This window comes from Branchiostoma lanceolatum, chromosome 5 (genome assembly GCF_035083965.1).
Source record: "Branchiostoma lanceolatum isolate klBraLanc5 chromosome 5, klBraLanc5.hap2, whole genome shotgun sequence".
Taxonomy (NCBI): Eukaryota; Metazoa; Chordata; class Leptocardii; order Amphioxiformes; family Branchiostomatidae; genus Branchiostoma; species Branchiostoma lanceolatum.
The window spans coordinates 11,273,511-11,294,118 of record NC_089726.1 but is presented as its reverse complement, the minus strand read 5'-3'; the positions used below and the strand labels follow the sequence as shown (position 1 = coordinate 11,294,118).

Genomic DNA, 20,608 nt, shown 5'->3' with positions numbered 1-20,608 from the left:
CGTTGTGTCATTTGTAACACTGAAAAGTAGATCAATTTTTTTTTTACTTATGCATGGCAGATTTTTCTACTTATGAGTGGGATGACAGATAATACACACATCTGGGACGACACTAGAGTGCTCTCCTACAGGTAAGGTAATTCACTCAGGTTACAACAACTGATTTAAAGGCATGTATAGGGTAAACTAAAGGTAAAACAAAAAAGATGGAGCATAAAACTAACATACAAGAGCAAACGAAAAGCTTACATCAAAGAATCATAACCCCTGTTTCCTATGCCACACTACCTTATTAATCTGATTGCATTGCCTCCAACTGAGTCTAATGCTAATACGTGCCTGTTAATAATACAGACCAAAGATAAATCTTGCAGTAGCTTAAAGGTCCTTAATTGGGCTGTAAATGCATTTGAAGACAGTTGGCGCCATATCAAAGCTTTGTATTCCAGTATCGTGTTGACAGCACTAGTGGTCGCCATTTCGCGCGCAATTTGGCAAATCAATCAGTTCAGAGGAGCACTGATTTCCCTAGGCGGACACTTTCCGAATATACAGATAGAGAAATAAGTGTTTTGAATGCAGGGCAAAGTTTTTATTCCTTTTCCGATGACTACACGATATGTGGAAAGTTTTAGTGTAGTTGGCGCACTAGTTACTGGATCCCCTTTCCACTCACTACTGGCGTTTATCGTCAACATACAGCCGTACATTCATACCCATCACAGAACCGCCACTCTTAAAGATAACGGTTCAATCGTCTGCTCTAAAGTGGAGAAGTCTGAAGATTTACATTGTTGAGCATCTCTTCCATAAGGCACCTGTAGATGGTATCGATTCCATCCGCCTCGTGCATAAAACCTGTGGAGAATGATGTCCTTTGGGAGGAGCACGGTCATGGGGTCAAGTGACGGGGCAAGATCGAACGCTCATTACCGATCTGGTGGATAGATGGGAGGATGTCAGAGCCAGGCAGTCAGCGCATCAGTCTTACTCTGCCCTTGGCGGAGAAAGCATCTCTAAATCCATATGTACGGAGACAAGAGTCGCTGCTAGTGCCATCGGAATCGGATACATGTCTGCAGCTAGCTTGACGTGGTCATGATTTACGAACAATATAGCTAGCTTCAGTCAGCAAAACTTTAGATTTGTGGGAAAGATGTCGTGGGGTTAGTGTTGTCTTTTCGCCAGGTAAATAGACAACATTAATGCTAGGGCCACATTTCCAAACTGTTTGTGGTAACGAAACATAAATCAAGAAATATACACATATTTCTTATATACTCGCCACGGCACGCATTTTTGGCCAAGCACACCGGGTCACCCCTACTCTTCTCGATAAGCGTGTTGGGTTCTTTTACGTGCAGAGGTCCGAAGCTCCCTCATACACGGGGCCGCCGGCTTTACGTCACCATCCAAAATGACAAATGCAATCCCTTACAACAAGTCCGAGCTGGAGCCGACTCTAGGAACGAACTCGCCCCAGGATCCACGGAATTTGATCCAAATGGCGAAGCAGCGGGGTACGTTGCGTTACCGCTTGCACCGCCACGGGGATATGTCTTCTGCTCATAGCTCATTCAGTTTACCTTCACGGAAGGAGAATTGCTTTTGCTCAGTTCCTTCCTCTTCTCCCTCCTCTTCCGTAAGGTTTCTACTTTTGTTACGTTTTGTGGCGGTTTTAAGTAATATTTTTCGTTCAAAAAAACTGCCCGACCGGCCGGGCGCCGCTTTGGACATGTGACCCTAGCACTATTCTGAGTAGTATGGTGGTACGTGTATAGATAGTAAATTCACTGCTAACGAGTCAACAATTTCACAAATGCACGACCTTCTCCTGACATTGCAAACCATATCTGAGACTTGCCCACAGCCTTCTATCACAGACAGCCGTCTGCTACCGACTTTAAATCAGGTTCCACGGGGAGATTACTGCAGGCAACAAACTTTCTCCTGCTGTTTTATGTTGCATTTATCGACATTAATTGAAGACTATTCTTGACAATATGTGTTTTAAGGGCACCCAGGGAGTTGCTTTTAGTGCTTGCAATCGCTGTTATGTAGCACACTTACCTGCATAAGAAACGTACTAAATCAACCTGATATTATACATGTACATGTGCCGCACTGTGATCGATCAATTGTGGCGACGGAGAAGGAGTGCGAATAAGGCCAAGGCTGTCCTGTATTGTATCTTGTTATCGTATCTTGGTATCCTAGTATATCTCGAACATAAATCATATGATATCGGTGCCGACGCAAAACAAGTATGATTTTAAGTTATGATTCATACACACACAGATGCCATCAACAGCGCTATGTTCCATTGGTAGATTTATCTACGGCTTAAGCTTGTACATAAACATGTAGGTACATAACCCTTGATCACACCCTCCAGACTTTATATTAACGACATATATGTAAAGTTGGCCCTGAGAACTACATGTGGTGTCAACGTATACGACAAGATTACATATTTGATCGTGGTGCCAGCAATCATCATAACCGTGTACCGCCAATGATCTACAGTAAAATAAACGGTCGCCAGAAGCACCAGGTATTTCTGCACATCATTCAACTGTAACCTGAAGCTGAGCACAGCCTGGAAATAAAGTTAGCGTAATGTTTGTCCGTCGGCACGATGTCAAAGAGGAGACAATGTTGAGATATATGTAGATTAATTCAAAACATATCGTTTTATTCAGCCCTAGGTCCTTAAACTGACGGCCTTTAAAAGTTATGAGTAAGCAGCGTTGAGTAAATTGAGGCAGTCCATCAGTAAGAGGTGATGTGACCCCTCGTGCTATCAAATATATCTTGTAAAATAAGTACCCAAGGGAACTCATGCATCTGAAAATTGGAAGGTATCCGGCTCAGGTCAAATACTAGAATAAAAAGAAGAGAAAACGTAAAAGGCGCAACAGGTGTTCGTTTCTAATGAACGTGACATACATTTTGTTCAGTAGTGGATTTGTGTAATGGTAGGGTAGGGTTGTCGGATAAACTACTTGAAGAAAGACAGCCATAGTAAGACTTGTATGCAAGGCGTACATTATAGAATGTGAGAAACTGCAATCACGAAAGAACACCATCAAATACCCGCTTTACACTTACATTTTCAAAAACACTCCCAAGCGTTTCCAAAAAAACATTCCCAAGAATTTCAAAAACATCTTCTGAAAAAGAATATAAAGACAATTTGAACCTTCCATAGCGCGTTTTCTACACACTCTCGGGCGCGTTTGCAACAGCTAGTCGGAAGGTAAAAATATTCTAAAATTACTTTTGAAATTTTTCCAACAAGGGACGCAGCAAAAAATGGCGGAGCTTCCATGTAAGACATCACGAAATCGCCGGCAAATGCACCCGGATACACGGCGACATGCCGACCTGCGTGCCGATATACCGGCGCTAAGAACGTCCCTTGCTCGCACGTAAATGTTGCCCGACTTGTGTGGGTCCACATCACGAAATCGCAGGCGAATGCACCCAGACACACGGCAACATGCCGACCTGCGTGCCGATTACCAGCGCTACAAACGTCCCATGCTCCCACGTAAATGTTTCTCGACTTGTGTGTGTCGACTTGTTCTTCGGGGCAGACGAAGCTCTCTTCCGCCTAAGTCGAATTTGGCACCCGATGGTAGAGGAGGTCACTATTCTAAGACGAGAGAAGGAATAGGCAGCGCTACTCTAAGACTTGTGGCATAAGTGGTACACGGTGGTATAGGTGGTTTTCATACTTAGACGAGTGAAGGAATAGGCAGCGCTACTCTAAGGTTTGTGGTATAAGTGGTACACGGTGGTATAGGTAGTTTTCATTATATACCACCGTGTACCACTTATGGCTTGTGGTATAAGTGGTACACGGTGGTATAGGTAGTTTTCATACTTAGACGAGTGAAGGAATAGGCAGTGTTGCTCTAAGGTTTGTGGTATAAGTGGTACACGGTGGTATAGGTGGTTTTCATACTGAGACGAGCGAAGGAATAGGCATTGCTACTCTAAGGATTGTGGTATAAGTGGTACACGGTGGTATAGGTGGTTTTCATACTCAGACGAGTGAAGGAATAGACAGCGCTACACTAAGGCTTGTGGTATGAGTGGTACGCCGTGGTATAGGTGGTTTTCATACTGAGACGAGTGAAGGAATAGGCATCGCTACTCTAAGGCTTGTGGTATAAGTGGTACACGGTGGTATAGGTGGTTTTCATACTTAGACGAGTGAAGGGATAGGCAGCGCTACTCTAAGGCTTGTGGTATAAGTGGTACACGGTGGTATAGGTGGTTTTCATACTTATACGAGTGAAGGAATAGGCAGCGCTACACTAAGGCTTGTGGAATATGTGGTACACGGTAGTATAGGTGGTTTTCATCCTATACCACCGTGTACCAGTTATAGCTTGTGGTATAAGTGGTACACGGTGGTATAGGTGGTTTTCATACTGAGACGAGCGAAGGAATAGGCAGCGCTACTCTAAGGCTTGTGGTATAAGTGGTACACGGTGGTATAGGTGGTTTTCATCCTATACCACCGTGTACCAGTTATAGCTTGTGGTATAAGTGGTACACCGTGGTATAGGTGGTTTTCATACTTAGACGAGTGAAGGAATAGGCAGCGCTACTCTAAGGTTTGTGGTATAAGTGGTACAAAGTGGTATAGGTGGTTTTCATCATATACCACCGTGTACCACTTATGGCTTGTGGTATCAGTGGTACACGGTGGTATAGGATGAAAACCACCTTTACCACTGTGTACCACTAATACCACAAGCCTTAGTGTAGCGCTGCCTATTCCTTCACTCGTCTAAGTATGAAAACCACCTATACCACGGTGTACCACTTATACCACAAGCTATGACTGGTACACGGTGGTATAGGATGAAAACCACCTATACCACCGTGTACCACTTATACCACAAGCCTTAGAGTAGCGATGCCTATTCCTTCACTCGTCTCAGTATGAAAACCACCTATACCACCGTGTACCACTTATACCACAAGCCTTAGAGTAGCGCTGCCTATTCCTTCGCTCGTCTCAGTATGAAAACCACCTATACCACCGTGTACCACTTATACCACAAGCCTTAGAGTAGCGATGCCTATTCCTTCACTCGTCTCAGTATGAAAACCACCTATACCACCGTGTACCACTTATACCACAAGCCTTAGAGTAGCGCTGCCTATTCCTTCGCTCGTCTCAGTATGAAAACCACCTATACCACCGTGTACCACTTATACCACAAGCCTTAGAGTAGCGATGCCTATTCCTTCGCTCGTCTCAGTATGAAAACCACCTATACCACCGTGTACCACTTATACCACAAGCCATAAATGGTACACGGTGGTATATGATGAAAACCACCTATACCACCATGTACCACTTATACCACAAACCTTAGAGTAACGCTGCCTATTCCTTCACTCGTCTAAGTATGAAAACCACCTATACCACCGTGTACCACTTATACCACAAACCTTAGAGTAGCGCTGCCTATTCCTTCACTCGTCTAAGTATGAAAACCACCTATACCGCCGTGTACCACTTATACCACAACCCTTAGAGTAGCGATGCCTATTCCTTCGCTCGTCTCAGTATGAAAACCACCTATACCACCGTGTACCACTTATACCACAAGCCTTAGAGTAGCGCTTCCAAATTCGACTTAGGCGGAAGAGAGCTCCGTCTGCCCCGAAGAAGTCGGGAAACATTTACGTGCGAGCATGGGACGTTCGTATCGCCGGTAATCGGCACGCAGGTCGGCATGTCGCCGTGTGTCTGGGTGCATTCGCCTGCGATTTCGTGATGTGGATCCACACAAGTCGGGCAACATTTACGTGCGAGCAAGGGACGTTCGTAGCGCCGGTAATCGGCACGCAGGTCGGCATGTCACCGTGTATCCGGGTGCTTTCGCCGGCGATTTCGTGATGTCTTACATGGAAGCTCCGCCCAAAAAATAGTATTACAGCATTTCTTTGTAATACTAGAGTTTCAGCCCAGATGAAAGTTTGGTCCATACTGATTATCACTATCGTGTTACAATGTCTTGTGGGACTCAGGCGCAATCCCAGAGGCTGCCACCCTGAGTCCTCTACCGTACGAAATAAGCACTGCAGAAGATTGTTCAGTGGGCACAGTTGAACGCAACATGACAATGGTAGAATTATAATAGTAACATGTTGCCCAGACTCCAAAAACTGTTCTCTACGGAGACCAGATGTACTGGTCATGTATTGGGGATCTTGGTGAGGCAGATTGAACATTGTGACGACTTATGTTTTTATATCAGGCAATCAAGCATGCGTTATTCTCCCCTGCAACATGATAGGCACTTGTGTTCAGATAATGCCCCAGACAAGAGCACTCTCATCCCGCGCGCTTCACCGGGCAATGGCCAGCCCACGGCCATCTGGTGAAGCTTCAGCGAGTGCAATTACCCGCGTAACCTGACATTATTGTCGTTTGCGGGCTCTGGGAGATTGAAGGAGGCCGTCATCTTTGGCTTTTACAAATACCCACAATTACCAGTCACTCTGCGCTTTCAGGGGTGGGAGGAATTGGTGCATTGGGGTCTTCGAGTCCATCCTTCATGATTAGAGCACACTCGGACATGGAGCATACTGACTAGCTACTAAAACGAGTAATGGTTGGTCGGTATGTTGACTGTGTGTGTGTGGTCCTCTCAGTCGTGTTATAACATGAGTTGGCTGAAATGAACAAACTGACCTCTACTATGATTCGTTTTGTATAAACATTGTGTCACCCATTACCATCATTGACAATTCCCAGTAGACAGGCGTATTGTTTGTGATGTACCAGCTTTGACCTTCAGAAAGTATGTTCACTGGCACTGAGCGGGTTTACGAAGCCAGTCATAAAACTGCCACAATGTTGTGATCACATTTGGGCCCCTCTGCGAAGCAAATGATACAAATGTGCTACAACAGATAAACTAAAATATGGCTATGTACATGATTATTGCTTTTTCGGCTGTTCCTTGGTGATTCCAGTTGAAAGATTTATCAGGTAATCATCTTAGAACCTTGCACGTCCAAGATGGCACGTAACTTCAAGGCATACCTTTATTACTTCTTGTCACGGGACTGGTTCTTTATTAAAACCCAGTGTTTTGAAATAAAATAGAATAAATCAGCTTCGCTTAGATTAGCTGTGGAATTAGATACGTGTTCTTTATCGACTATGGGTACTCGTTTGTTATGAATGCTGTGTATCCCGATCATCAATCATGCTAACTCGATAGTTCAGGATCAGGCTCGTGTGCATGTTGTTGAAGAGAAAGAGAAGTCTAACAGACCAATTTCGAGCTGTTGTGAAATATTGCCGTACGGAAGCCACCAACGATAACGTCCGATCTGGATTTCCGTTACTGCTGATTAAAATCAAATTATAAATATCTCGTATGGAGATTGCAGAGCATTCGAACATTTAAAAGGAACATCATCATTGCATTGATGGAGAGTAGACCTTAAAGTAATACTATGTTATAAAGTTAGATCTTTCTGACAGCCAAGGGAAAAAGTTGGAAGATTTCATTAAATCTGGAGTGCACGAACATTCTTTACCTGCTAGCGAGACATTTACTCTAAATTATCTATTATCTGGTTGAGATCATCACCCATCGTCATCAAATGTACCGCGTCCCCCATCCTAGATCTGATACAAACGTGTGTAACAATACATCATCATCTGTAAAACTCTCAACCACCATCGTCTTGGGTAAGGAGCAGGTGTTGAAATAGATAAAGTCAAATCTATTTGATTAATAATTGTGATAAAACTTACTAGGCGGGGTTGTCATCATATGTTAGACAAGGATACCACCTTGGCACGGTTGAACGGACTATTAGACTGACTGAAGCGTAGTTACTTCTTGATTTGTCTTCAGAATTAGATACGGTGCATTAGATGTACTCCGCCTACTGTTTTACTGATATGTAATGCATTCCTGCTTAAATCGCCCGATATATCTCCAAATTCAGTCCCACTGATATCACAAACCAGTCACATTACATGTAAGTCGTGGTATGCTGTACAGAGATCGGTAATGGAAGACGCACCATTGCATGAGAACAGCCCCCTGCTAGTACAAAACTTACCGCCGTGCAACGGAATAAAGATTCATCGTCTCATCTGCTGACAATCTAAAACATTCTTCGAAGGACGCCGGGCATGAAAATGCGTCCCTATTTAGATCGCGAATGGGGAACTCTTGATAAGGAGCCGAAATTAAGGTTTAGACTGTTCCACCGTGCACTATGAGATCGTATCACTCTACCGGTACCCTGTGTCACGTTGACTGTGTGGACCCATTAGGCCTTAATGCATCATCCCGTCGGAGTGAGCTGGTTGGAACCTCAATCTGCTACCAGGCAGGCAGCAAGTGGACCTGAAATAAAAGGCATTCCATCGAAACTGTGCGGATAAATGTTTTATGCAATGAACATAAAAAAACGATGATTTAAAGATATCGGCATTGCGCAGAATTCTGCCTATGTAATACTGGTAAGTGGCCACATCATCCTGGTTGTGATGCGGTTGGAAAGTTTTCCAGGGCTACCGGCTGTAGACATGTTAGTTTGTTCCCTTCAGAAGTAATTGGTATTCTATATACCAGGAAAGAAGTTACAGCCACTGAGGTACTCGTTATTTTGATGGGGCTGCGCACTTGATCAAACACACACCCGACCGTCTGTTGCTTCTGGAACTTGGTGGTTTTCTCCTCAATGATTCAGTTTCTCCTTGTCAATAAAACTAAAGGAACAAAATACGACAGCTCTGTAGACGATCGTAATGAGGAGACTGTTCAAGGAGGCAGTCAAGGATTAAGTAATAAAGTGCACGTCTTCTGTTGTTAAAGTGGCAAAGTAAGCTGTCAGGTTCTTTTATTTATGCGCAAGGCATTAATCGTTGAAGTTGCTGTCGACCAATCGGAAAAATAGACATACAGTGAATCTAGTTAAATCTCAGGCTGAGTCATGGAGCTGTTTAACTTCGGAGAAAAAAACAACGATTTAGTAATTGTGCAACAATGCCTCCCCACATTTTGCTGCGGAGGCATTTACAACCTCAGGAGGCATTTACAACCTCAGGATCTCTAATGGCGTCCATCTGTTCCTAAGAGAAAACCATTTCAAAGTCTGGAATGAGGACCTCAGGGCCTTGAGTCTAAAGCTGCGCTGTCTTATAACCATCATTTATCTTACAGTTTACCGCCAGTCGTTAATGACAAACACTGTGATGACCCGTATGGTCCGAGGGATCTATCGTCGTTTGTGAGAACACATCATACCAAAGTTATTCAGTCTTGCAGCAACCTCTATAATCAAGTGATGGATGTATTTGTTTTACAGATGACCGTATTATCATCCCATTATTCACCATATATATGTAGGTCACACATGCAATGATACGCCTCTAGAATTAATTAAAGCTCCAGGCATGTCCATGATTAGTCGTAGACAGGTCATTAATATACATACATACTACGAGTGATACTAAATCTGCTTTATGAATTCTATCACATCTATAATATAATTGAATAAATCAGTAAGTGAAGCAGCATATGTTTCCGTACCAAGGCTAGTTTTAGCTATACATTAGCAGATCCTAATCATTTGTACCGTGACATGTCACTGGTACACGTGAACTGCTGTGTGATGTATTAGATTTAATAAGTGCCATTTAAAGAATCATTCGTAATCATCTATTAAGTAAACTGAGTCTTTCGCTGAGTGTTTCCAAAAAGTTGCAAAGTCTGATACATCCAGAGACTACGATGGATGTAACAGTATAACGAGACTGATGATGATTGATAATTATTGTTGTTACGTTATCTCTCTCGAACATTAACGTGGTGCCGCTCCACAAGGCACCTAACTACACATGTAATCATCTTAGTTTCGCTAATTTCTAAGAGAGTGGAAGACGGATGTGGTGTTACAAAAACATGTGAAATTTTGAAGAAGACCAAGCAGTTGAAGATGCAGATGAGTAGAACTAAGGAAACTCGTGCAAGAGCAGAGATTCTGCATCAAGAAAGATAAGGTTCCAGTTCATGCCACGTGGATTATAAAGTAACGTAAAGTAAACTAAATTGATTTCATAAGATGAATATTTTCAGAATGATAAAAAAAGTTTATTTTTTCTTTGACGCTTTGCCAGAAACCTACTTTCCGCAACGCTATCGCAATCTTACTAACGGGACGTGCTTTTTTTTTAATTCCAAGTAGAATCAAATACATGACCAAAGACAACGGGACGTGCTTGAAGACCAACCATACGGACTGGCGATTTGTAGACTTCAGAAGTCTACCAGCTTGTCGTTAGCCATGACAATCTATGGTATATCGCTTAGTTAATCAAATTTTGTCCTTTCTATTGTGATAACGGTTATGTTATACTAGTTGGACAACCTTGTCCTTCACATACTTTTATGTGGACCATTTCGCTCACGTAGCCTGTTTTGAAAGATGCACTCGGGAAAGGACGTCTTCCCCTCTAGTTACGAGTGTATTAGATATTACCAAACTCAGTAGTGCCTTGGCTGATGACAGCGACCCAGGGAAAGGTTAACACTTATTTGTGACTGAAAAGGTCTGAAAATGACACACCCCAAATGCCAATATGACAACTTCCTCATAGCAATAAGGCAACACTTAGTGGTAAAGCGCGGACCAAGTCCACATAAAAAAATATTTCAGTATGTGATAAAAGGGTTGAATAGGGGCGAGAATGAACTGGGTAAGAAGTAAAATGTTAAAAGCATGCTGTGCCATTGAGGCAATGGATTTGTGTGCAACTTGAGCTGGAAATTGTTAAGTTGAATGTCAATGTTAAGTCAAAAGTACATAATGCTGTTACAAAGGCAGCGAGTCGTAATCCAATTACATTATGTACTAAATGAAGACATACAGCATTTATAACGACTTCAGAAACTGCTATGGCAATTTGGCTGATGGTTGGTTGATAGGAATATGATTACCTTCTCCATTACGACCTGACTTAGACTTGGAGTGCGTCCAAAATCCTGTAATGTGCTATCAGCAGGCGGGCCGGGTAGATATCATAGCTGCATTCATCAGCAGCAACATGTAACTTTTTATTAAAGCTCCGTGTACTGACCGTAACGTGAGACGAATTGCTTCCCTAGCCAGGGAGCCACGGATTTATCTTAACTCGACATCCGGATTCGTCATCCTATTCCTTAGCTAGCATCACCGCATTAATGGCGAAACCATAATTGGATTGGTCTGTGGTGACAATTTACTGTGCCGATTAAAATCTGCAGAATGTTGCACCGATTCAACAAGTGGCGAATTTACGGACGGAGCGCGGCGCCGCGCGCCTTCCCTTTGTGGTCGATAATTCCCGTGGAAATAAGGTGGAGACGTTAACGCCAGATTCCACCCGCCCAATGGGAATTGCATTTCCCTGTAATGTCAGTTGGTTTCCTCTCACTTTATTCTTATCTCGCGTAACACTTGTGAGGACATGTGGGCTGTAAAACATTATCGCAAACTGCACAAACATCAAAGCAATGACCTTGCATGGTGAAACATCTTATAACGGCATCATCTTGTCCTACTTACACTCGTATAGGTCCTGCCATTCCTACTGGAGCAGCGGGCAGATATAGAAGCATTCCAGCTCGCAATTGATTATGCCCACGGTGCACATTTGTCGAATTCAATACAGAAAATCGTTAAAGTAGCCGCCCAACCCGAATAACTATCTGTGCCACTAATTTGTTGGACCGTGAAACATATACGGAAGTGTGACGCACTTGCCAATGGCATTCTTTTTGCATGGTGTGCAAATCTAAATTTGAATATTTGGCAAAATATCTATGTTACTCTGCAAAGAGTTCTGCGAGTTCGTACAGAAGCGAGTATTGTTCGGCTTTGTTAGCGGAGTGATGCACCTTTCAAGTCGGTGATGCGGCCGGCCTGGCAATCATCAGAAATTCCATCTTAACACTTTATTGCACGGCACGTGAACTACATGAAATCGACATATCCAATCTATATATACCTATGCCCTTCTTACACCCTTCGCAAGATATCACAGGCACTATGCGAGTTGTAAACTTTTAAGGTATGCAGACTGGGTTGTTTGACATTATAAAAGAATCCTGGAGTCTAAAATAAAGTACACCGTAGTAATTGAAAATTGCAGCATAAAGGTCAGTTCTGTGCCATAAGTTTGACTCAAAGGAGTTCTATTCTTCATGTTATCGGCGAATCCCGCAGTTACGCACGATTGGAGATTAATTATGGACGTTTATGATCGGAGCATGACCCAGAATGACCCGCATATCGGAAAGCAATAAAGTCTTATTATCACCACCTTGTGCATATGTCCTACTGATCCATGGTATTGAATGTGCCAGATAAAGGCAATGCAACATGCAGTGATTTTTAATGCTTAAGTGAATTTCAGTGAGAGGAAACATTTTGTAGGAGTCACGAATGTGCTGAGCCACGACATTCAAACTTTGAATCAAAGGCAACACTTAACTAGTAATGCTAAACTAAGACGTACAAATGTGATAAAGGGTGGAAACATGGTGTAGAAAAATCATATCATCGTACACTGCTTATCTAACTTAGCCAGCTTAGACCTATTCAATACACTCTTGACCTGGTAATGCACCGTCTGAAAGACCACCCTTTTTCTCGTCGACAATTATCGACAGACTGAACCTGACTGATGAAGAGAACTAGACGTAACCAGGTCTCTCCGATACCACATACCTTCAAACGTTTCCCTCAGGATGCTATCTGGCCGTTTTTCTTATTTCAATATTTATACCCATTCCGGAGGATTAAACTTTTAAAAGGCTATCTCATGATGAAGAGGTTCTTAAGCCGGGTAAGATTTTGGCCTCAACGGAAATAGTTCTGGGTTACTAGTACCGGGGATAAGATCTCAAGTTACAGTAATGTTACCATCCAATCTAATGCAGACTATACATAAACGTTAGGGGGAAACATTTAAACTAAGGGGATTTGGGGCCTGCGGTACTGTCTGGCAGACATGCTTTGAAGTCTAGCGAATGTCGCTAACTTCTAATCGTCATCATCATCATCATCATCATCATCATAATCATCATAATCATCAACCCAGGGTCCTGTTCGCTGGAAAAACCTAGCTATCCCTTGACGTTCTCTTTGTCTATTCATTACAAACCTTTGAAATTAGAATTGGTGTCTGCCTGCAACAATGGCAAGAAATCAAACCTTGCTCAACTGTGCACTCTATCTAACACTGATAACCGTGTACTCTACGAACTCATATCGACAGGACATTGTAGTATTACTTGGTATCTCGTTGCGCCTTGCAGCATCTCACACAGAAGCTAGGTCATGCCTTTTGAAATCCAGCCAGAACCTGATTTTTTCTTATTTTCTGAAATATGATAGCATGTGTCAAATCGTAGACGTCCGACAGAAGAACGATGTCCATGTCAAACTAAATCACGCTTTCACTCCATCCCGTTTAAACCTTTGCCATTAAGAAAATTCTCCTTTAGCTGACTTGAGCCACCATAGTTTGAAATAAGGACTGGATTGATTTCTTGGACTGGGATCAGAGGACGGTAGAATTACGGAACAAATCCCCATGGGCGGACGGTGGCATTAATGTTTCGAGTTGTAATCAAGAGAAATAGTTGGACTGAAGCGGGCGCGACGGTGTCATTTTGGAGAACCTCCTCTTTGTTGGCGGAAAGCCAACAAGATTTAAGGTGTACAGGTCGATAGGGTACGGCTGGAGTGGTGAATGATGGGCTCAGGGATGCTGATACGGCAGACTGGTAATAGATTTTTCCTCATTTCGTGCTGCATCGAGCAGTCTACCCAATCTGCGTATAGTATTTATACCATATGTGTGAGTACTTGTATGTCTTGGCATGTATATACATGTTACTATACGTGTGTGAATGTGTCAGATGTGTGTTCGTGTGTGTGATACGCCAAACCCCTGGATAAAATTTGGATACGGTCAGGTAGCACCCACTCCCATTCGTCAGTGACGTCAGTGACATTGAACAAGATCTGCCGAACAGCAGGTTTTATCCAAACCATATGAATTAACTATGCAGTGTTAATGTACTTTACACATGATAGTTTACCTTGTCTAAGTAATGGTGCCTCAAGCGCACTCCCGTTTTGCGTTGAAAACATTAAGGCTAGTCAGATATGCCTTGAAGGTGCGAGGAGAAAGATGAGATTGATTTTTGTAAGCTCTGATATGGAGGACTATACGTCACTGGAGTCGATACACGGGCGGAAATTTGAACGTAATGATATAAATCTTTACCAAAGGTACCAATTAGGCAAATGTAAAGGGCCTCTCTAGTGACTTGTAAAGTGCATTTTATCAAACATCTGAGAAAGTACACTAGCGTAAACATTTACATATGCCTAGATGCATGCTAAATCATACGCTCTCTCTATTAAAGTAGCCATTACATATATGGAGGTATTAACAACAGAAAGTTGTGAACTGACGCACCAAAGCCACCTAAATGTTCTGTTATGACATACGACAGTGACAGAGCGTGCGTATTAGGTACCATGCAGGGCAGAGCTGGGTGATACGTCACTGAAATCCGACCGGAAAGCTGGGTGTAAAGCCCCCCTCCCCCATTCCACTCGACGGCGATCGCACTGCGACCTCGCTAAATTGCGTGACTCTTGAATTCATATTTGGAATATCGTACAAAAAGTATGAATATAAAGACTACAAAAGCCACAAAGCGTGGTTTTTGTATCCATGAAATTCGTTGAGCGCTCTGTCAAATCGTTCGGTCGCAGCGCGGTTGCCGCCCTAGTTGAATAGGCGTGTAATGGTGGTCATTCCGCACACCTCCGGACTCCGGAGCAAATCCTTGCAATCTCTACACCTCCATCCCGTGCGTCAATGTACTGTTCAGTACGTGTAGCAAAAGCTCAGATTGACTTTCATTCATTTGTTACCCAGATGAACATTTGGAAGGAAGCATATGGCTATATATATATAGCCATATATATATATAAAACCCGTGAGAGTCAGAGCGAAGTTAAGGTACATAAAAGAACCAGTGTGACATGACATCGGCCTTCACCCCGGGTCCCATGCAGCACGCACACAGGGATTAGATCCATGTGAAAAGCCAGCTTACATGACATCTTAATGACGCGCAACAAGATAGACGGCTTAAAGAAGCGACCCGGTGCTGTGACGAGAATACGCAGCACGCGACAGAAGGAAATATGACAGTAATAACTCCGTGGGTCTGGCAGGGAGCCCTGACACAGCATAATGTACTTCTTGTAAGTCAAATATTAAAGCTGTTTACAATCTGTTTTTGTCTGGAACAATGACCATTCGCCGACGATGAAGGTTAGACATCTAATTAGAACATTGCGTAGAGCAAAATAAATCAAGATCTAGATAACATCCGATATTCTTCATGAGCACCGATGGAAGATAGTGGATGCTGTCTGAAACGTCTGACTCGTTAGAGAATTTCTCCAATTGCCTGATTTCTTTTGTACTACGTAATTGCTTTCAACGTTTTCGAAAACTAAGAGCCTATTAGTAGTAAGAACACTTTGTAACAAGAAGTCTGTTCCTACCTTACGGTTCAGACTCTAAAAAATACTAAAAAACTGAAAAGAAAGGAGCAGTATCTTCATCAACTTAAGAACCATCAGGACTGAATATCAGTACATGAAACAAACTCTCTGCCTGGCTGGTCAGTGACCTTCTACACAATCATGATTGCGACTAATGGTCGTGTTCAGCGTTCAGCCAAACGTCGTATCCATCAATTTAGTTAAAAGGAGTAGATGAGGCAATGACCTCTGGAATACAAAGGATGCTATGACCTTTTGATACCGGGAGCTCTCTAGAATAAAGTGAAAGTGTCGTTGGCGCCGTCGTGCGCTTCTTTATTGCCCGAGGAGACGGATTATAAGGTATACCTTGGCCTTGAATCTTGCAGTGAGTCGCGTATCTTACATCCTTTTATGATCGAAGCATGCACCACTTAATAGCCATGTGTATTAGAGACCATTCACGTAGAAACTACTTGGGTTCTGTGTCTGATTTTGTGTTGTAAAGTATGGCTGTATTGGATTTATTCTGCAATGCCTACATACTGCAAACGTAGAACGTTTCAAGTAGTTTACAACGTCAATAGGCAATTGAACTGTACGGTCGACAACCCCTATGAGCTGTAACTGTTATTCGTACTTTCCTATTGGTCGTTAGCCATTGTGTGAACATTACATATGAGCATGGTTACAACAATAGAAGCAGTTAGCGACATCGATCAATTCTTATCCCAGTGGTCAAAATATGCAGTGAACTGATTAGTTAAAGCAGGTTCAATGGGGATTGAGTTGGGCGCGCTTGTTTTTGTGAATTTATGACGAACGGCGGCGACAACTACAAGGCTGAGAAATACGGAGGACATAACGATCGATACTGAGATCATAAATTGTTGCCGTAGTATGACGCCCAGTCGACAGTGGAGTTACTTTTTGCCTTGTATGAAGGCTCTTTGTCATGTATGTAAGCTTTGAAGCCCATAGTTTCTGTAAATCAATATGTACAGCCGTCATGTGTTGTGTCAACTTCCGAACAATAGCTGGATGGCTCTGTACAACATATTAAGTCTTATAAGAAAACACATCCTCGAAAACTGTGTACAAATCTTTCTGTATCTATCGCGTTCCATCGTTTGTGCAGGTACATCGGGTCTGTGTTTCCTGGTGTCAAGTTACAAAATTGGTATCATGAATAATGGCGTCTGTACACACATGTTTGAATAATCGGCAGTCTTGAAAATTCAATGTTATTTTCCAAGTAGGTTCGGTTACAATTTTATATTTTGCTGAATCAATTTTCTATCCCAATGTTTAATATCATTTTCCCTTGTGACATTTGGATGGCAGAGGCTAGGTGATAATAGAAATGATCCGTTACGCTAGCGTTTAACTACAACTTTGGTTGCGCATGTCTGTGCAATCATTGTGCCCAGGAAAACATTGCCGATGGCAACAGTGCAAGGGCATTTGTCAATGCCCCCTTAATAAACCTCTCCCCGGTGTGCTAATCCCCTATTAAAAGACCTGGGTGGGAACGTCGAAACTCATGATCAATACATCCGTACGACGCAATCAAGTCTAAAGCACCTTGACCCTTTCATCGATTCTGACAACCGCAGCGTTGCCTGCCAAGAGCTGGTGCGGTTTTCAAGCCTGAAGTTGGTACAGGCATGTGCAGAGTCCGTTCTGCGTGTAGAGTTTATAGGGCTTGTGTCTTCAATATCTGCACGTGTTACTGGATGTGCTACTCACATACGGTGTATATACGTGAAGCCGTTGTTCGTCAGTATACTATAACAACCGCGGGAGGACCTCTCACCAAGTCCCTCCGTAGGGTATTGCTTTGTGCAATATATGAGACTTGAGACGTGTAAATTTGAGTTTTCTCGATCTACTATGGGTGAACGAGTTACAGATAACATGCGAGGTATCTGCATCATTCCCAAGTGAGTCCTGTAATGGAAATGAGCAACATTAAAACATTAGTTACAGATAAAGGTACTCTACAAACTACATGACGCACACATGGGACTGCTCCTTCATTTTCATAAGGGCCAGAACAGTACAATAAATACATTCCAACAAGTCGAACACATGATTATTCATGTTTATCGTTTTGTCTTCAAAGTCGTGATCGATCTATAGATCTTTGTCAATTCCCTCAAATAATGATTAATGCATTCATATTGGATCAAAATACACCAACGGAAAAATACTCTCCAGACAAATAGTGTAAAGAAAAGCAGCGTCATCAAAACCCCCGGAGAACCATTTGTAACGTTTAGACTGCAGAAGAACAGAATCCGGCTGGGATGGAGAAGACAGGATACATCAGTCAGAGGGCGCGCATCGGCCTATGGTATTAAGTTATTAACACATCAATAACGGTAAAATTGTAATCATGACACGTAAATCGTCCTTGGACAAGCTAGGCTCACATTGACCTTACCTGGACCCCATAAAGGTCATTTTGTCCTGATGGAGAACACTAACCTCAGATTTACAGGAACAATTTTGCTTCAATCTACCCATGTCCTCTAATGCTCCACAGGGCCATATAATCACCCAGGTGAGGATTCTATGGTGTCACATGTAACACGATGCCGTAAAATGTAATCAAAGTTGATGGATGTGAGCGATATAAACGAACAGTTGATAGGGCGCAGTGACCATTCAATGACCCATGTTTCAGTGCCGGTCATAAGGGAAAATTGTACTGGACAGTAAATAACGAGTAATCGTTCCACATGGTGTCATTCGTGTATCGCTTATCAGTGCAAAGTGTGGTGTGATCACTAGATACACTCGAACTCTTCATGTACAAAATCAACACTTTGAATCGCTAAAACCAAAGAGCCACCTTCCAACTATCCTGCTACTTCATTCCCATAAGTTGAGTATAGACAAGGGGTTGTTGTACCAGCAATACTACAAAAAATCTAGAGATAAGCGATAAGATCTAGATTTATGTGTAAGGTGTTACAGTTACAGATTGACTTAACCATAGATCTTGAAAGTTTGGCAGGAACTGGTGACACGTATTCAATGCATTATTCGCATATGACAGTGTGATTTTGGGATTCCACCTGAATGGAGCATTCCTGACATTCCCTAATGCACCAATTGTTCATGCTGCCTTAAACACCGTACTCCATACGGGCAGCAACATTTTCCATTAAGCCACCAGTTCCTGTACATCAGACACTGATAAGGGAGAGTTCCGCTGTCACTAATTCTCCTGACGCCATTATCATGACCAGAATGGCAAAATAAATTGTTCCTGGGATCCATTCAGACAAAGAGACAGCACGTATCAGTTATTTCCAGATTTCCTGCAGTGTGTACTGCATCGCCTGTTTAGGGAATATTTACCGACATGGATATCCAATACACGCAGTGCCTGACTGTGTGTAACTTCAAATTTTCTTGAAGTATGGATGTAGTAACTGGAAGTACATCGTGTGAGGGTATCAAGTGCCGATGGAAAACGTGCCCGGCATGTCGATGTGAAAGGAGAGAATGAAGAATGTGGTGCTGATAATATTTAACAAAATGTGCCCATGAGACCAAGATGGTCCCGGGAAAATCGAAGATCTGGAATGGCGGCCGTTAAAGAGCATCTCGCACGTTGCTTACGACCCGAGTGTTTATTGGCCGTGGCATGGGTAAAAATCACATTAAAAATCGTTGAGGCAGTTGTTGGCGGATAACGCACGCGCGGGTTTTCTCCGCCCTTCTCTTATACTCCGTAAAGCTGTGCCGCGCTCTGCCGCGGTTCAAATCACGTCTAAGACCTCCCTCCCAGCATTTGTAATTACTTTTGCATTGAGTAGGCGATCTCGCTCGAGTTTTTACATAGACCATAAAACTCTTGACATCTATTAACGACCTGCTATCGACTTCCGCCCCTCCTGCAGGATTGAGACGCGGTCCGAGCTCAGTACAAGAAGGGATACAGGCACGGACGGCACGACACGCCGGCTTCGCGCAAACACTTGCGATAAATCGCTCGTAGCCGCCAGCAGAAGCAAGCGGTTCAAATGAAAACACTCCAGCGGGGAGAGATGTCTTCAAACGGAATGTTCTACGGGCTTGTGTTGATCGTGGTGTGGACGTTACTGGGGATGTGCCACGGCGTGTTAGACAAGGTGACCATCGTGCCTGGAGATGTGAACATGGGCGGCCTGTTCCCCCTCCACACGGCGGGCCAGGACGGCGACTGCACCGAGCTGAAGAAGGGGAAGGGTATCCAGCGCATGGAGGCCATGCTGTATGCTATACAGGAGATCAATAAATCAGACAAGATTTTGAAAGGCATCAAAGTTGGCGCCCAGATACTGGACACATGTGAGGACTACTCTCATGCCTTAGAACAGTCGCTGAAGTTCGCGGGCAGCCTGCTGCGGCTGGACAGTCGGGACGTGAAGTGTGACGACGGCCGGCCAGCCGTGCTGCCCAAACCAAAGCCTCTTCTGGGTGTCATCGGAGCGGCTTCCAGCTCCGTGTCTATCATGGTGGCCAACATCCTGCGGCTCTTTCAGGTGAGCTTCCCTAATGCTTCCCTTTCCTTACGTAGACTTGAACATCTAAATCAACATATTCCAGTAAAGTGGTCGTACGTTCGTTTTAACGCTACTCGGGCAGCACACCTACAAGATGATCGTCAAAGTGCTTAATATTTGTCCCCAGGCGTGCGGATGACCTGATGTCGCAGTGAGATATGAGTAACAGTCTAACAGCTTTCATTCCTAAACACTTATTACTATGGCGTTCACGGGCTGCTTATAGCCAGTAATCATGATGAGAAACGGCGACAACTTTACCAGTAGCGGTTGGTAAATGTGTGTGGCTATTATAAATCACAGCGGACTGTTATCTTGTAATTTGTCGCAATGTGACAGTGCGCAACGTAACAAAACTGACAAGAAACAATATAACCATAGTCTCAGTAATATGACTGCTTCAAGAGAAGGAAATACAATCAATTGCAAGC

General features: G+C 43.3%; 1 protein-coding gene across 3 annotated transcripts in view; it reads left to right on the top strand.

Moving 5' to 3' along the window:
- Positions 1-20,608, top strand: part of LOC136435083 (metabotropic glutamate receptor 6-like) — a 68,913-nt gene that overhangs the window by 18,702 nt on the left and 29,603 nt on the right. For all 3 annotated transcript variants that reach the window (XM_066428284.1, XM_066428283.1, XM_066428282.1), the window contains exon 2: positions 19,533-20,156. In XM_066428284.1, coding sequence (XP_066284381.1) covers positions 19,656-20,156 — 501 coding nt within the window. In that variant the 5' untranslated portion in view covers positions 19,533-19,655. The remainder of the gene's footprint in view (positions 1-19,532; positions 20,157-20,608) is intronic.